General features: G+C 39.1%; 1 protein-coding gene across 1 annotated transcript in view; it reads right to left on the reverse strand.

The window, feature by feature from the left end:
* The window catches only part of col9a3 (collagen, type IX, alpha 3), a 31,278-nt gene extending 13,939 nt beyond the window's left edge, over window positions 1-17,339 (reverse strand). The window contains exons 1-27 of the mRNA XM_016255415.1: window positions 17,198-17,339; window positions 16,493-16,564; window positions 15,810-15,845; window positions 15,401-15,472; window positions 15,222-15,275; window positions 10,465-10,500; window positions 10,224-10,247; window positions 9,982-10,035; window positions 9,564-9,617; window positions 9,438-9,479; window positions 6,821-6,877; window positions 6,616-6,669; window positions 6,471-6,524; window positions 5,871-5,924; window positions 5,740-5,793; window positions 5,573-5,626; window positions 5,407-5,460; window positions 5,192-5,245; window positions 5,062-5,115; window positions 4,180-4,224; window positions 3,133-3,186; window positions 2,926-2,979; window positions 2,621-2,674; window positions 2,332-2,403; window positions 1,801-1,836; window positions 1,667-1,711; window positions 1,546-1,578 (exon numbers count right to left, since the gene is read on the reverse strand). Of these exons, the coding sequence (XP_016110901.1) occupies window positions 1,546-1,578; window positions 1,667-1,711; window positions 1,801-1,836; window positions 2,332-2,403; window positions 2,621-2,674; window positions 2,926-2,979; window positions 3,133-3,186; window positions 4,180-4,224; window positions 5,062-5,115; window positions 5,192-5,245; window positions 5,407-5,460; window positions 5,573-5,626; window positions 5,740-5,793; window positions 5,871-5,924; window positions 6,471-6,524; window positions 6,616-6,669; window positions 6,821-6,877; window positions 9,438-9,479; window positions 9,564-9,617; window positions 9,982-10,035; window positions 10,224-10,247; window positions 10,465-10,500; window positions 15,222-15,275; window positions 15,401-15,472; window positions 15,810-15,845; window positions 16,493-16,564; window positions 17,198-17,263 (1,392 nt within the window). The 5' untranslated portion in view covers window positions 17,264-17,339. The remainder of the gene's footprint in view (window positions 1-1,545; window positions 1,579-1,666; window positions 1,712-1,800; window positions 1,837-2,331; window positions 2,404-2,620; window positions 2,675-2,925; window positions 2,980-3,132; window positions 3,187-4,179; window positions 4,225-5,061; window positions 5,116-5,191; window positions 5,246-5,406; window positions 5,461-5,572; window positions 5,627-5,739; window positions 5,794-5,870; window positions 5,925-6,470; window positions 6,525-6,615; window positions 6,670-6,820; window positions 6,878-9,437; window positions 9,480-9,563; window positions 9,618-9,981; window positions 10,036-10,223; window positions 10,248-10,464; window positions 10,501-15,221; window positions 15,276-15,400; window positions 15,473-15,809; window positions 15,846-16,492; window positions 16,565-17,197) is intronic.
* Window positions 17,340-18,633: the final 1,294 nt, after the last annotated feature.

Raw genomic sequence — 18,633 nt, forward strand, 5'->3', positions numbered from 1 at the left:
GAAAACAGCCGACATTTTGGGCAATTAAGAAATCCCGGCCGGACGCATTTTTGTAGGTCCAAAAAGAGGACATGTCCAGGGAAAAGAGGACATATGGTCAACCTAATTTATAATCTATTGCTAATCGATGTATTCTTTTTAAAGTAGCATATGGAACATATTTTCTACCTCATTCTATGACAAGAAGCCTCATCAGATCACAAAAGGAAGCATCTGACTGGTGTTGTGGAGTAAAAAGGTTATAATTTTCTCTTTTGTTGGACAACAGGTTTAGAAATGTGAATACAAGGGAAGTTTAGCTTTAGGCATTTTAATTTAAGCATGTTTAGCTTAGTTAACGGAAGGCTATCTGCTGCAGTCAGAGCAAGTATAATTACTGCATTCACGCGCTCCTCGGATGCTCTCATTTCCCGAGTTGTGCTTTTAATTCGGAATGTGAAAACAACATGGACACTTTCGTTACTACAAAGATGTGTTGAATTTGTATTATTAGAGCTTTCCGACTTGAGTTCACGTGCATTTTCTCAGTCGGGAAATAATTTTTCACATGCGGTGCCAGTGATGATGCTTCTTACGTCCATTTCGGAAAACCAGAGGACAAATATTTCAATCGATCGCTCAGGCATGGCACCGAAATGAGGCACCGAAATCTGCGTTCGGATTCGGTTCTAGTACATACCGGTTACATAGGTACCGGTGCCATATTGGTACCGGGTTTCGGTACCCAACCCTACGTGTGAGACACTTTTTTTTATGGATGGGCGCTTTTTATTTAACTTCTTTTTGACTGATACATGCAACACCCGCTGAGTGGCATTAAACAGCTTGAAAGATCAAAGACAATTTTTTATATAACTCCAACTGGATTCGTCTGAAAGAAGAAAGTCATATACACCTAGGATGACTTGAGGGTGAGTAATTTATGGGCTAATTTTCATTTTTGGGTGAACAAACCCTTTAATAATTAAAATGTTTTAGTTCACACCTAATTTAAACCTGCCCTACCCACTGATTCCCCAGCAGCACCGCTGATGACATTTTTATCAAACTCTCGCGGTTCACCTGTCGGGCCCACATGCAGGAATCTGCTTCATTTCCATCATTTGCATGAAAAAAACATAAAAACCCAACTGTAATCTGATTACAGGCACTTTTAATTACAAGTATAATAACTTTGTGTGTGTGTGTGTGTGTGTGTGTGTGTGTGTGTGTGTGTGTGAATTTGTAAATGTGACATATTGCATGGCTAAACAAGGGTTTAGAGAAAAACAACCTGGAGATGACATAAAAAAAAATTAAAAGCCTCCCTTTTTTTAACTACACAGTGTTAAAACATTTTTACAATAATGCTCAGTGTAATGATAAATTTGCATGGTACAGTTTGACAGGTTTGCCACTGTATAATGCAGTTTCACTTAATAAGTTCAGTTTTAGGCAGTCTTTCCAAGCATAGACATATACTGGTTTTGAATACATTTTTCATTCAACAAAATATGCAAATAGTAAGAAAACAGGAAAATGTAATAAAATGAAATGAGATCTCACCTCTCCTTTCTGTCCGACGGGACCATAAGGACCCTGAAGTAAGAGGAAACAGAGTCTGTGTCAGAAATCGGAGGACTATCAGACATTGAGCTGCATGTGGCAAGTGAACAGTGTTACGTACCAGCTCCCCGTTCTCCCCTGGTAAACCATCACTTCCAGCAACTCCCTAAACACAGAACGGCAACATATGAAAACATGCATATATAATTGATCATCATATGCTTTCTCTCTTCGTACAGCAAATGTGCCTCTTACCATGTCTCCTTTAGGCCCTCCAGCTCCAACTGGACCCTGAGAGAGAGAGAGACAGAGACACACACAGAGAGAAAGAGAGAGACACAGAGAGAGAGAGAGAGAGAGACACGGAGAGAGAGAGAGAGAGAGAGAGAGAGAGAGAGACACAGAGAGAGAGAGAGAGAGAGAGAGAGAGAGAGAGAGAGAGAGAGAGAGAGAGAGAGAGAGAGAGAGACACAGAGAGATGTGTGTTATGTGTGTGTGTGTTTGAGTGAAGGAGGCCAGAGAACACAGATAGGCTTTGTTCTGTGGCAGGAGCGCTGGACAGTGAAGTCTCCAGGACCTCTAGATGTCTACTGAAATATGAGCTCTGCTCTTTACTGTCTCTGTGATTAAACCAAACTGAATATGTTTGTCTCTGTATGCATCTGTGTATGTCTGTCTTTGTTTTTAGAAAAGGAAAGTTCACGAAGAGCTTTGATGTTTAGAATAGAGATTTTCAAACAGTTTAACACTGAAAGACAGACAGATGTTTTGATACGCGTCACTCACCCGCTCACCGAAGCCGCCTCTGATTCCAGTCGGACCAGGCAGACCTGGGTCACCTAAAGCCCCTTTAACACCCTGCACAGAAACACAACCTGTCGTTCATCACATTCATAAACCACGGATCAGATGACGGAGGTTTGTCTCTCTGCAGCTCCCATGCGCAGATAATTCTTTACATTTACTGTCGCCAAACCCTATCCTATGCCTTCAGAAGATGAGGAATATGAGGTGTGTTTCGACGATTCGAGTTTTTCTGTTGTGGCACTTGACGTGATCCCATAATGCAGCTCACCTGGAATCCTTTAACACCTTGTGGTCCAGGGTTTCCAGGTAGTCCAATGCCGCCCTGTTAAATAAGCACAAACAGCTCATGACATCCCTTCCGCTTGAGAAAGCCTGATGAACATGAAGAGCAGGATCAGCTGATGGACCTCCTTTACAGACGAGCACGTCACCATCTGTGCTGTTTTATGTTACGAGTCTGAATTCAAACTATTCATTCAGAAAGAGGAGAATGGGGATTTTCACTTGTGACAAGGTATATGACTAGCTCAGGCTGTTTTAATCAGCGCCTGGTGTTGGTTTGGTATTACTCACAGCCACACCTCTGGGTCCAGCCTCTCCTCTCTCTCCCGGGACACCGATCTCCCCCTGCGGGAGCAGTCACACACATCAGTGCATCACAGCGTGTAGCAGTAGCCTGACCTGTGCATGTTGTGTAGTCACTGGGCAGAAACACTGGCTGCGAATCTGAAATCTTACTGCATGCATTGGTTCGTATCAGGTCACGAGTCAGATACATACAGGTATACCTGGCTCTCCAGACGGCCCTGCTTCTCCCATCTCTCCTGGACCGCCCTGAATGGAGAAGGATTGTTGGATTATACACCACAGCAGACGCTCTTGCAGTCTGATTCACAAACACCGGACCAATGAGCAATTAGCTGTCATGCTTAGCTGAAAGTAGAGCAGATGCTGACAGACGCCTCTCTCCAGAGGTGCTTATCATTCCTAAACGGTCCATCCTCGAGGACGGAGGAAGCGTAGCAATTTGGAAACACTGAAGCACCATGCATTCCCCTGCACATGTGTTTTACTTTGGGGTTACACCACAGTGCATCTTATTTTTTAACATTTATTTTAAATGTTTTCATTAACCAAACTTCAATGTAACTGATTGCACAGTGATCAGTAATACTGCTTTTTCAAATACGTCTCTCGTCAGTTCTTCCACCCTTGTGTCCTTCGAGGAGCTAGAACGCAAGGAGTGGAAACGAGGACATGCTAATAAGGAATGGAGAAGGTCTCTCAGAGCTCTGCTGTGAGTAAACTGAAGACTGGCCAAGTGCTGCAGTAAACATCAAACAAGGCTTTGCACTGGATGCACACGTTTAGATGAAATATGCTACTCTTATGAATGATTGTTGCTTTTTACCGGTTATCCTCAAAGAGTTTTTTTCCAGTGTAATGGGCCAGTTTAATTCGCTTAAAAAACAAATTTTTTACTTAAAAGAGAGCAGTGAAATGAAAAAATAAATAACTTGCTTCTTTTAACTCGAGCACTGTGTGTTTAGAACAGAGGGGCACACATTCATCTAGAGCAGGTTTACATAGAAAAACAATGTACAAATACATTCTGAGTTTATACAATCTCACTGAGGATGCCTAATCTAAAAAAAAAGAACAAAAACAATTTTTTTTCTGAAAAATAAAAATTATTATGGAATTATGATGACAATTGTCTCTCTTATCATATATTGCAGAAATGTCTCTCTTATCTAAATCTATTTCACTTGTAATGCAGCTAAACATGGCTTAGCTCTCATGGAAGTTGCAGAGTGATATACTTACAACTCCTCCTTTGGCACCTTTTGCACCAGTTTTTCCCGGCAAACCCTGAATTACACACAGATAGATGTCCACTTGATGTGAGTTGAACAATGATACAAATTCAAAACCCAGCAAACAAAGCTACTCAAAAGCAATAAAGCACTCAAAATTGATTATTAAATCAATTGATTATTTAATTTTTGCAGATTAAAAAACAAGCACACAATCTCACAATTTCATTTCACTGCCAATGCAATAACAAAAGTCTGAGCATATCACACCAGTCCTTGAGTCCTTACACTGGCTTCCAGTTATATTTAGGATTGATTTTAAAGTACTTTTACTCGTTTATAAATCACTCAATGGCCTCGGACCTAAATACATAGCAGATATGTTCACTGAATATAAACCTAACAGAGCACTCAGATCATTAGGATCGAGTCAGTTAGAAATACCAAGGGTTCACACAAAACAAGGGGAGTCCGCTTTTAGTTATTTTGCCTCCCGTAGCTGGAACCAGCTTCCAGAAGAGATCAGATGTGCTAAAATATTAGCCACATTTAAATCTAGACTCAAAACTAATCTGTTCAGCTGTGCATTTACTGAATGAGCACTGTGCAACGTCTGAACTGATTGCACTGTATTTTATGTATAATCATTTTCTATTCATAATTGTTTTAATTCATTTAAAATAAATTTTAGATCATTTTTAAAAGTTTTTAATTTCCTTGTTTTACAATTTTTTATGATTATTTTAATTCCTTTTATGTAAAGTACTACCATTGTGTATGAAATGTGCTGTAGAAATAAACTTGCCTCACAATATTTCATTTTTTCTTTGCCATATTAATGTTTAGTCTGTGTGCTCATCATCTGAACAGTGTAATTAACGGTAATACGTACAGGCAGGCCGTTAGGTCCTTTCTCACCAGGTACTCCGGGTCTGCCAGCATCTCCCTGTCAACACAAGCACACAGCATCAGCATCACGAGAAACACGGCCCAGACGCGTCTCTAAACGAGCTGCTGATTACCTTTTCACCGTCTAGCCCTTGAGTGCCATCCTTCCCGTCCCTGCCCGGGATGCCCTGCGGTTCCACACACAGCATTATCATGGGCTAATCTAACACACAGCATTATCATGGGCTAATCTAACACACAGCATTATCATGAGCTAATCTAACACACAGCATTATCATGAGCTAATCTAACGCTCCTAACAAGAGTCAGAAATCACACAGTTCCTCACCGGCTCTCCTTTAGGTCCTGCACCTCCAGGGAGTCCCTTGGGGCCTATTTTCCCCTATTCAGAGGATGAATATCACAATCACTCTGATGCTACAGAAATAAAGGCTTACTCTGAAATAAGTATGAAGGGCCTAGAAGAAACTATATCTAGCGAGTAATGTGCTTACTATCTCTCCTTTGGGCCCTTTGAAACCTTGCGGTCCTTTCTCACCAGCATCACCCTATTCAGAAGACACACACAGCAAACTGTTTATGATTTTATTATTTATTAACAGAAACACACACATTAAAGAAAAAAACATTTAAAGCTTTAAAGGAGTGACGAAACACTCACAGTTTTTCCAATGATGCCAGCAATGCCAGGTTTTCCTCTGAAGCCCGGCAATCCCTGCACAGAGAAGCAGAAGCACAGCTGTTCTTTTGTTCTATATTTCAGTAAGATGTGTGATGTTACTGAGGTCTTACTCTGTCGCCTACTGCTCCCACCGGCCCCTGCAGTCCTCTCAGCCCTCGAGAGCCCTTTAACACACCATTACACACAAAACATCAATGGAAGAAGAGACAAGCTACTGAAATCTGGACACACAATGTGTTATACTCTTTATGTTTGAATAGAATGTGTCACTGTTTATTTTGACCAGTTCTATTCTGTTCTGTTCTTCTGAACACTGGGGTCCTTTATCATTTAATAAAAGAAATGAACGAGAAGTTGATTCTACCAAAGTAGTCAGATTGTAAACAGAGCTGACTAGCGGATCACCCGAGGATCTACACAGTAGTTAAACATTAATGTTCAGTCTCTCACAACTGTTTTACGACAGAATCGTTACAGGCAGTAATATCTGATGATGCAACATATTTTTGTTGCATCAACAACAGCCTATATCATGTACATAATCCATATAACGTAATTCATAAAACAGAGCCGGTGTTGACATATTAATGTGTGCATCTCATAAAATGCATTACTTAACATTAAAACCTATTTCTTTTGCTACTGTTTTTCTTTGAATCCCTATTTAAACAGGAATTAGAGAGATATTGGTGAGCTGAGGTCAGTCGCACCTGTAAGCCCACTGTCCCCGGGATTCCCGGCGGCCCCGGCGGCCCCTGATCCCCCTGATGGGAAGAGACAGACACACAAACACATTACCAACAAGCTTCCGCTTCATTCAGAGCAGTGTTTCCGCATGTCGCACGCCCATCTCACCTTCTCTCCATCTTTCCCCAGCTCTCCCTTACTCCCTTTATGACCCGTGTGACCCTACACCAAAACACAGAGGCAGAACAACAATTCGTGATAGAAACCCTTTATACAACACAGATAGTGTGAGAGCAGCTTGAGAGAGATAAACAGGCATCAGCAGAGACAGTGATGGAAAGCTGCTCTATGTCGTGTTGTTGAGATCAAGTACCTTGAATCCTGGCATTCCCGGCGGTCCAGGAGGACCTGGAGGACAGATGGCCGGACACTGCAAACAACACAATCATGCAATCAATCTGCATGCAAAGAACAACAAGCCCGCTGAAGACTGGTCCTCCCACCACTCCAGTGAATTCAGAGGAGAGCTCCAGCTTTATGTTAATAGTGATCTGTGTTACAACTTACAACAGACATCTCTACACATCACGGGCCTCATTTGTAAAGTGTGTGTACGCTCAGATCTGATCTTAGAGTGTGTGTACGCTTAAATCCATACCAGCGCTCATATTTGTAAAACCTTCAGCGCCACGTCAGGGTCTGAGCAGACGTACACACTTTCTTGTCGGGAGTACTGCAGGTTTCTGGAAATGTAAGCTGTTCTTGCAGCTCGCTGTTATAAATTAAAGCATTTGGATGATGACTGGTGATCTTTTATGTTAATGACATTAATTAGGAGTCGTTTACAAGCAGAGAGCTGAAACCATTCATTTGCTCGCAAGTTCAAGATCATTCGCGATTCATAAATTTCACATCTGAAAGAGACTGAACGTGTTTTCTGTGCGTATGTTCAGTCTATGAATCACACCTACGCATATTTGAGATGTTCATAAGATCAAATTTAGGATGATTTCTGCACAACATTTTATAAAGTACACTGTAAAATCCAGTAGTTTACCTTACTTAGATATAAGTAGCTATCTTTACTTAGTTGTTATACTAGGTTTTATTAAGTTACAGCTACATTCAAGGCATATAAATCAGTTTACTGCTTTGAATGACACTTATTTAAAATATTCAAGTAGCCACAAAGGAACCAATGACATTAATAAAGCAGTGAGAGGCAGCAGTGCACTAATATGTTGCTAATGTGCAACATAACAACAGCAGAAGAAGAAAAGAAAACGAGTCTTAATAGACTTTTCATCCATTTCCTCCATGTCTGCAATTATCTTTCACTAGTTGCATTCACTCGTTTCCCAAAGTCATCTTGAATGTTGAATTCTCAATACAACTGAAATATTTGAGAGAACATCACATAAGCTAACTTCATAAATTGATGTTGATTTTCCTAAAATGTGTTTTTTAAAAACATTTTTAACCCATTTTAGTGATTAGCATTCCCTTTGGTTGGACACTTGGAACTATGTTTATATTATTATAATTATTTTCCTATTAATGTAGCAACACATAATGAAATCAGAATTATTTGATTTCAAGGGAAGAAAAGTAATAAGTAGATTGCTTTTAGGTGGTGATCTGTCTTCTAGTTAGAGCATTAGTTAGTGTGTCTTTCATGTTGATTAAAATCTTTTACGATTTTGTTGTTTTTCATTGACACCTTGAGAAGCTTTTAATTGGGTTAACATAATCCATTAATATTTGTGGTACTATGCTGAAGTCACACATAGCATAGCATGTGAATCACACAACACTCAAATGAATTGGTATGGCTATAACCATATAGCCAAAATGAGTCAGAAAACTGAAATAAGAGGTTAAAATCAGATCAGGCCCAGAAGGATTAAGCTCTGATAAAGCATTCCTGTTTATTTTTGTTAAATTTTTATAGAATTTTAATGTTTTGTATAACAAAATGCTTTCTGTATTCAGGTTTGAGTAATAATAATTCAAAAACTGATGCTTCAAATCAACATTTAAAACAACAAAAAAATATAAACCTTGACAAAAAGTAGTATTTGAGAATGCTTTAATATACATTTAAATCCACAACCTAATAAAAGTAAACAATTATGCATAAAAACAACTAGGGAATTCAAAAGCCTCTCTATAGATTCATATACAGGCATGGGATTACATGTTTTTCTTTCTTTGCTCTCACCAGGAGATGCTAATCTCCCTTAAAAAATTTGAGATTTTTTTTTTTTTTACTATTTTCAATGGGGAAAAATGTATAATAATTATTGCATAAATATTAATTATTAACATAAAATATTATTGAACAAAAATATATTAGATTGATTTGACTGAAGAAAAAAAAAAAGTTAAATTTCAGGTGTCCGGTCACTTTTGACTGCGAAGACCATGAGTGTGACTCCCAAATGAGGAGCGCACATAGTATTAATTTACATTCGTTAATGCATCTGACTTAACGTTCTGAAATGAAGTATTATTATTATTATTATTATTTGAAAAGACTTGGTGGTGTTTAATGTTCAGTTCTGAGGGGAGTTGAACAGTTTCTGCGATGAAGATGAGGATGAGGGCGACTACAGAAAATCTGAGTGCTGCATTAACTTAAGGAGCAGACTTAGCATTTATGTGTGAAACATTTGTTGACTAGCAGTACTATCTTATAATTCAGTGATGTGACAAACTGAATGAATTAAAACCTGTCAGTGAACCATGTAAAAGCATTTTGAGACATTTGGTCAATTCAGAATACTTTAATTCAGTGACTCGATGTAGATGACTGAATAATGTAAAGCCAACACAATTATTTTTTCAGTGATGGATTTGATAATAAATAATCTTTTTATGTTGTATGAATGTCTTTTGCCTTTGAGATTAATATTAAATTAGTTTGTACAAAGTGTATTTTTTCAGTACGAATAGTTTTCATGTCAAAGTGGTAGAGCATCTTTACGTACCAGCAGATCTCCACTGCCTTCAGGAAGAGTTCCTGGGAGTCCCTAAAAAAGAGGAAGAAGTATAGATGTAACTGAACTATTTGAATAAAAGAAATGTGTTTTTGCCCTCTGAGTGCAGGTACTTACAGGAGGTCCGTCTGGGCCTGAAGTACCAGGGAGTCCTGGAAGACCCTCGGGCCCCTGCGACACAAACCCAAGTCACTCTGCAGCTGTGCTGTTCCGTTAGTACACAGCTAAAGCTGCCATTCATAACATCTTACAGAACGCTTGTCATTCAACCTGCAAATACACATCCAACCACATCTGATCTTGCTGATTTGAATCTATGTGTGCTTTTATTCTCAGTGGATTGCTTCAAATTTCAGAGAATTCACAATCAAACACCAGTTTGCAGCTCGTCGACATGCTTCATCTGCTTGTCTCTGTGCTCTCTGCACGTCCAAAATGCTGTTTTTCATTTGTGCACTCTAGTGGACCAGCAACGTAAACGTCTGCGCCATTTTTGCCAGCAGAGTGTGTAAAAAGCCTCTGATCAGTCACTTACCGGCGGACCCTTAGGTCCTGCTCCACCTGGAAGTCCATTAGCTCCAGCAAGACCCTGAGATCAGAAAACACAATGCTTGATGCAAATGCAAATGCTTGACACTGGCTGCACACTTTCTTTTGTTGAGTGTCCTCACAAATCACCATAAGCCCACCAAGAGCCAGAGCTAATGAAGCTTGAACTAATGACCGTTACTCAGATCTTTCTTCCTCTAGCTGTGGTTTTGGACAGGTTTTACTCACCAGCGCTCCTGGTCTGCCTCTGCCCTGAGGATGACAAGAGAAGACAGCTTAAGATAAGCCACTGACTGATATTACATCACGATACTGCACTCCTGCTGTACAAATGTTTTGTGAATGTAGGTAATGATGGTGGTCTGATGAATGAGAAAAACGCTTGAACCGGAGAGCATCTTATTGTGCTGTGCTGTAGCAAGCATGCTGAAACGTCATACGACTGTGTTTACTGATGCTTGGCACCTACAGGGGGTCCGTCCGGGCCAGGAGGTCCTGGGTCACCCTACAACACACACACACACACACACACACACACACACACACACAATAATGTTCAAAATAAACCTCTGAGCTGGCAGGCTGAGAAAGCAGCAGAACTGTATCATGCTGAAGCATGCAGAGCCTGTGTTGTGAACAGCAGACACTGCTTGTACTCTTCCTTTCTGAGGTCAATTATTCATTAGCGCTATAATAATATAATATAATATAATAGAAATAAACAGGAAAAAATGTAAATGATAGAATAGAACAGTATAGAATAGAATAGAAAACAAACTGAAGCGTTTAAAATGAGAAATGTAAGCCACATATTTTCAAAAAAACGTAAGCATGTGAATTCTTACAGTTCTCTGAACATCCCCCGAGTCTGCACACTACTACACTTGTGTGTGACTGAGTTCTGTTACTGTTCTGTGCACATCATCCACTATTTCAAGCACGTAATCAAGCCACTCCTCTTTAAAACATTTTTTATTTCACACAAGTCCCTTTCAAGGAAAGTCCGTTCATTCGCCTCTGGCCAGCTCAAACAAGATCAAGTCCTATCTAAATGAATGGGGGAATCCTGAAATCTCACAAACTGCTCGCTGAACTCGCGATTAAAGGACATATTTCAAATCAGTAACAAAATCTGAAATGAACTGCACCATGAATGTTGTTTCTTATGCTCAAATAGCGTTTAAAAAGCTTATTTTTATGACTGTGCATTGGCTGATCTAGCCTCAGGTTTCTATGGGAACCAGAGCTTCTAATGGCTGCTGCAGTGATGCAGTGACTACCAATCAGCGATTGGCTCTTTTGTTGAGCTATTTCGTTCACAAGCATTAAAGTATTTGATTTCTACAGCAATTGATTTGGCGCACATCATTCTCTTTCTATAACTCTGATAGTACACGTACATCTCAGAGACATCTGCATTTACATCTGCAAGACATATTTTTAGAGTGTCTATAGGACGTTTCCTATCAGATGTGAAATAGACATCTATTAGATGTCTTTAAGATGTTTATGATTTAGAATGAATGTAAAACTGACATCTGACAGACGTCTGTACACAGCAGATGCTTTCCAGATCAAGAGATCTTTAATAAACATCTTGCAGACGTACATGTGCTATCTAACACCAACTCTATAGCGGTTTGACCAAGCATTGCAATTATTTTGTTTTCCCAACTAATTTTTGCGTTTGCACGGCATATTATTTCTTCAGCGCGGTCACGAGCACTACCAACAGTGTTACTAAAAATACTTGAATTTGTTACACAGTCACATGGGTTGGTTCAAGCCTTAAATTCAGATTTTAATTTAATCAAAATAATTATTTTCCTTAAGACAAAAACATACAAAGTAAAAAATGTTTTACACATACATAATTGGTTAATGTAAATGTCGGATCATTGACTTAAGTTATTCTGAAGTGACTTTTCTGAGGTTTCATGACAGGAATTAAGTCACTCAGTTTCATACATATTTTTTGTTACAGCACTTAATTATAAGTCCTAATAACAAATTGAACAATCGCACATAATTATTATACTAAATTGTGACGCTGCATCCAAAATCGACTTCTTTACTAAATATAGTATTTTCTTACTATATACACAGGGCTGGGAAGGTTACTTTTAAAATATGTTTCACTGCAGAATGTGCAGATTACAAAAAAACACAATTTAAAAAGTAATTTGTAATGTATTTTTAGATTACTAAAATTTTATCTAAACACTTTTGAATGCTTTTTAATACTAATAAGGTATGTAACACAAAGGGTCCTCTGGGGAAAAATGACAATTACAAAACGAAGGACATTGGTTCTACTCCGCATATTATTTTTGAACAAAATCAGGTTTTCACAGTATTTCTTAAAAGGGAAACAAAATAAGAAAAGTTCACACATCATCCTGTTAAAAAGTTTACACCCCCGCTCTTAAAGTTTCCTTCTGGAGCATCAGCGAATGTTTCCACCTTCTGTAATAGTTGTGTGTGAGTCCCGCAGCTGCCCTCAGTGTGAAAATATGCATCTCAAAATCATACAGTCATTGTTGGACAGCAGAAGAGGCTGAAAAACCTGAGAAAGTGAGGATCTGGAGGATTTTTCTGAAGAACAGCGATGCTCAGGACGAACAAGAGACTCATGAACAACCATCACAAAACATGACAACAGTCCTACAGTTTCTATAAATTCAGTTATTTTGTCTTGTGGAGTACAGTATCTAAACACCTGTTGTGTGAAATCGCTTATTCAGGACAGTACTAAAATGCAGTTTTTATGATCCCTCTAATTTTGTTTAAAAAATTAAAATTTTGCATTTTCTGCAAGGGGTATGCAAAAATTTATCTTAGGATACTTTTGCAGACCGTCAGATTCAGAGAATCACCAATTGCTGTTTCCACTAATTGCCCGATACAGTTTACATGAATGTTTAAATGACATAAATGACATTCAAATTTAAAGTCACTTTGGTCATCTAAAATACTTTTTGGATGTAACTGTAATTTGACTACCACCCATTTAAAATGAGTTTTATTTTCAACTCAAATTTTATGTTTCAAATACATAACTAAGTTACACATGCTCCATTACTCCCCAACCCTGATAGCATGCTTAAAGACTACTGTAAAAATGCTACAGTAAAAACTTGTTAAATGGTTAACGGTAAATTCCCCTACTATATACGGTGAAAAATTGTTTTGGACATTACATGTATTGGACATAAATTTTACAGTAGTATACTGTTTTTGGAAGTGAAAAATACCGTATAATTTACAGTGAATAACCATAAATTGCATTTCAAATGGGATGTTTTTTTGTTGAAATAACTATGTTTCTTCTTAGTTTTTTCTTATCAGTTTTGTATATTAGGGTTGTGTGTTACACCTAATGTTGTTAAATGAATGTTTATTGCATTATTTCAGTTTCATGTGTGTTACCGTGATGGTGTTTAGTGTTTGTGTGAATGGCACTGTGCACTTTCTATGTATGTTATTGTTTAAAATCTGCTTGTGATGGACTTTGGTTCATCATGTGACTTTCTCATCACCACCTGCTTTTGGTGGTTATCAGTGTATTACAAAGGTACAAAACAGATTTCAGTACTTCAATAGGTTGGTATATTAACATATCAGATAATGAAATTACGGTATTTAACTGTAAATTTAAGTTAAAACTGTAAATCCTAAAACATTGCTACCGTATTTTTTACGGTAAAATTCTGGCAACCACATTCATGTCCACATTCATAGTGTTCAAAAAACAGAAAAAAACAGCACATGCTGATTAGGTAAGTTTTGAAGCATGGTAGCTGGTTTGAGCAACTAGCTCCTGCTCAGGACCAGCTCAAACCACCATGCTTCAAAACATACCTAATCAGCATGTGCTGGGATGGTGAAATGTACCCAGATGACCTACTTCTGCCTGGATTCTGAAGTACACACTACACTGATGGACACTTTACTATCCCATGAGGCCACAGCAGTGAAGCCACACAACTGACGCTAGTAGGTCATGTGACCATGACAACATGGCGGATGTAGTACGTCTGAATTTCATTCATAATACACAGAACATGCTTCTTTAACTGTTGTGAATTAAGCACAAACTCAAATGTAGCACCTTCTCAGACAGACTGCTTAAGTCTGCTTAGACACACTGTTTGTGTCCGAGATCAGCTTTCATTTAAGATGAAACAAAAAAAAAAACACATTTGTTAGTCAATGTTTAATTTAGTTTAATTAAGACAGCTTCTTTTTAAAATATGCATCATGTTTTCTGTTATAAATAAATAATATACATTAATAATTTTACATTTAATTATTTAGCAGATGCTTTTATCCAAAGCGACTTACAAATGATGACAGTAGAAGCAATCATACTAACAAAAGAGCAAATAAAACAGAGAAATGTCCAATTTCTGCCATCAGTAAAGCTAGCCGGGATGTGTTCTGCACATCAACACTCTGGTCAAAATACTGTTTTCCTTCATTCCATGTCAAGAGATATTTGCTTTATATTCAAGCTGAACAAAACAGGCTTCAATGAAAATCGTGATGTTTGATTAGACCGATATAAAAATTTACTTTAAATGAATGATGTGGTTGTGTAACTTTTTTCAGTTCCCCATAACAGAAACTGTCCTCAAAGTCAGCAGAAGCTAAGAGCTGACAGGAGACGTCCTCATGATAACTGGCCTTTAATACTGTTCACTGGACTTAAACTGGACACTGATTTTACTGCTCTTAAAATCTGTCATTTGCTTTGTTCATATTATATACTGTATTTCCTACTAGATTTCTTATATACAAAAATGGAGTGGTAAACAGAACATTTCACCGTGCAACACTACTTACAACAAATACAACTTTGACATCTCCATCTGAACTCATTATTTGATGAGACAAACATTATTTTTCTATTGCTGTCAAACAGTTCATGCGAACACACGGTTTCCACAGTTCTAAGACATCACAGCTCAGTCTATCAGCCACACAGTGGATTACAGTGATTCCTGCTGATTACAAGAAACTAACGAACGACTTCACATTCCAGGCTGGATTAGAGAAAACTCCCTATTCATCTACAGTCAGCTGATGCTATTAAATCTGCTCGCGGCTGCACACTGTGGGACGCTTTAGGACCGCAGAATATAGCTTGAAAATCAAAACTACAAGAGTGTTACACATGTCATGCATTGAGCCTCGAGCACTCAAACAAAACTGAGAGTCACTTACTGCTGCTCCTGGCGGCCCGTCCTTGCCAGCTGGACCGTCCGGACCGGTCAAACCCTGCAGAACAGCACATTTTCAGGACCAGGAGATAACTATGTGTAGTGCTTACATGATGTCCTGGCTTTATAGAGAAAAAAAGAAGACAAGAGTTTGTGTGTGGCACTGAAAAAGCTGTGACTTACATCCACACCGGGGAGGCCAGGCAGTCCCAGGCTCCCTGCGGCCCCAGGTTTACCTGCTTTAGCTTTCGGCCCCTGCAATCAGAAGAGAATTCAAAACATTGTGCCTTATGCAATACCATTCTGTGTTTACACGCTATTTATTGCATCTAACAGAGCAACCAGAAAAAAAAGCACTAGCAGCGGGATGGGGTTAAAACATGACACTCGACTGGTCTGTGTTCCCCTGCTCTACTGCATTATTTACACAAAATCTAGATAGAGAAGCACTGTCAGAAACATAATCAGAGATATGAGGTAAGCAGCCATTTCTACATCTTTAGCATTGTGATGCACGTTAAATGCAAAAGCAAAGTACACTTGCAAAACCAGTGCTTTAAAGCATTAGATGTGAGCACATGCAGATACTCACAGGCTTTCCAGGAAGTCCAGCAGGGCCAGGTTTACCCTGCACAGATAACAATCCCTTAACGTTAGACTTACAGCAGCCCACAGTGATCATGTGTTTCTGTGCGTTATAAAAGGTTGTGCTGTTCTGAGCTGAATAACGCTGGGGCTGGAGGGGGCTGGGAAACTCTAGACGCTTGTGTTTGATTTGAGGCCGAATGAATGGGCTCTCTGTCGCTGCACCTCCGCAGATTTGAGTTTACTGAGGAAACATTCACTGCTTTCAACGTTTGCCTGTGTAAATTCCTGAGAGTTTTCCTTTACCATTAACAAAACAAAACATTACTGTTCACACATGCAATATAATGAAGGTCATTTGCATGAACGTTTTAAATTATTGATGAGAGATTCTTTTTTTAATTCACAGAATGAAAATCTTTTCAGTAATTTTTCTGAATTTTGAAAATATCTTTTTCTCCGTCTTTTGTTTCTCACCTAATGTGTGACAAACACACGTAGATAAATGAAACAGAATATAAAATTCACAGAATGAAAATCTTTTCAGTAATTTTTCTGAATTTTGAAAATATCTTTTTCTCTGTCTTTTGTTTCTCACCTAATGTGTGACAAACACACGTAGATAAATGAAACAGAATATAAAAACATATGTGCATTTATAATAGATTAACACATGAAGCTGGAACTCACGTCGATGCCGTCTTTCCCTGGGGGTCCCGGCGGCCCTGACACTCCAGGTGCACCCCGAGGACCCGGCCTTTGCTGTAGACACAAACAACACGAAATCACCAATGAGAATAATCAAAAAAGAAATCAATATAAATAACAGAAATCCCTCAGGTGTCAGCTCAAATGTCAGGTTTATGAGTGAAGTTAGAATCGACTCTGTTCATAAATGAAAATGAACTAGTCACAATGTGATTTGCATTGAAATGCTATATATTCAGACAGAAAAAGACCAACGTGAAGAACACAAGAAATGGCAAACACGGCAAAGATCTCACAAAGATGCCATTGTGCGACAGATCACATTACACTGAAAAACAAATGTTCTGTAAGGTAACCTGATATTTTTTTATTTATTGTAACATCAATATAAACAGATTTATTCATCTAAAAAAAAAAAAAAAAATAATAATAATCTGACGTGCACTTGAAGTTACACCAGCAAAAGTTATTTTAAGTGTCAGCTAGAAACAGCTGCACGATTTTACTTTTACAATATACACATTACAGTCAGTCCACAAAGCGCTTATAAACGAAAATAACACGAATGCAATTCATCTACTGCCGTGGATTTAACAAAGTGATGTGATCTGATATGGTTTCCAGCCGCGCATCAGGTTGCAGTTCTCAGCCAGACACAAGCAGGTTATTATCGATGAACTGTCTTACCTGAGCAAGAGCCGAGGTTAGCAGCTGGAAGAGGAAGAGTAAATGAAGCGCAGAGAACACGGCCATGGCTCCTGTGCCCTGTGCTGGACGCTCTCAATATGAATGCAGATAAAGAGCAGGAGTCCGGCGGAGGGGCGGTCACCATCACCCAGACCAGTCGAGAGATGCCAACACACACACACACACACACACACGTTTGTTTTTGTGAAAAGTGGGGACTCTCCATAGGCGTAATGGTTTTTATACTGTACAGACCGTATATTCTATTGCCCTACATCAAATACAGGCTCTTGTCATGTTCTGTCAGTACTGGCAAGTAAAACGCACAAGCTGATAGTCGATATGAGCAAAACATAGAAAGTAATGCTGGTGATTATAAGTTCCCATGAGACGTTTTTTACAGCATATATACTGATTCTCATTTTTCATGGAAGTCTGGACGTATCCAATTGATCAGCCTCTTGAAAATTAAAGAGAAAATAAAATGTTGAAATTTTAACTCACATTGCACCAGTTGTTTTCACCCTACAAAATACAAATATCTTTCGATTTATTGGTATTTATGAAACGGTTAGTTCCATTCCTCGATTCTGATTGGTCAGCAGCTGTGTTTTATTCACGATACAGCACAGCTATGACCGCTTCACCCAACGTTCTGCGGAGCAACACCCTTAGCAACCGGGGGGTGGCGCAAGATGGCGACCTGAACAGTTGTGTTGGGACGAGCTCTGAGGCGTTTTTTGAGGAGTTTGCATCTTCTGGGCGAATTTGTTTTGTATTTACAAGGTGGGGAGTGAGAACTCTCTTTAATGCCCTCACGGATCGCTTTTCAGCGATGGAACAACAAATCGCCCAGAACTCGGTCGCTATAGTAAATATTTCAAAGACGGCTGATTTTGTGGCCGAGGAGATTATCGCTATCTGCAAGGGTCAAGACTAACGAGAACAAGGTGTCGCAAATTGAGCAGGTGGTCCGGATGGTTCAAGGCAAAAGTGATCAAGCCGAGATCTACAGTAGGAGATGGAATTTGAGGCTAAACAACCTTAGAGAAACAGAAGGAGAGAATATCAGAATCAAAGTGCTCGATATTCTAAAAATTCTGACTCCGGACGAGGTAGATGACATCAGATTTTACGTTGACACAATCCACAGGATTGGACGTCCTGGGACAGGTGTTAACAGCCCTAGGCCGGTCATCATTCAGTTCGCGCTCCGGACCTACAGAGAGAAAGTCTGGAAAGCTGCACGGGATCATCCTGCACTCAAGGAAAGACGGAGCAACACCCTTAGCAACCGGGGGGTGGCGCAAGATGGCGACCTGAACAGTTGTGTTGGGACGAGCTCTGAGGCGTTTTTTGAGGAGTTTGCATCTTCTGGGCGAATTTGTTTTGTATTTACAAGGTGGGGAGTGAGAACTCTCTTTAATGCCCTCACG

Source organism: Sinocyclocheilus grahami, unplaced genomic scaffold (genome assembly GCF_001515645.1).
Source record: "Sinocyclocheilus grahami isolate Dianchi unplaced genomic scaffold, SAMN03320097.WGS_v1.1 scaffold1335.1, whole genome shotgun sequence".
NCBI classification, from domain to species: domain Eukaryota; kingdom Metazoa; phylum Chordata; class Actinopteri; order Cypriniformes; family Cyprinidae; genus Sinocyclocheilus; species Sinocyclocheilus grahami.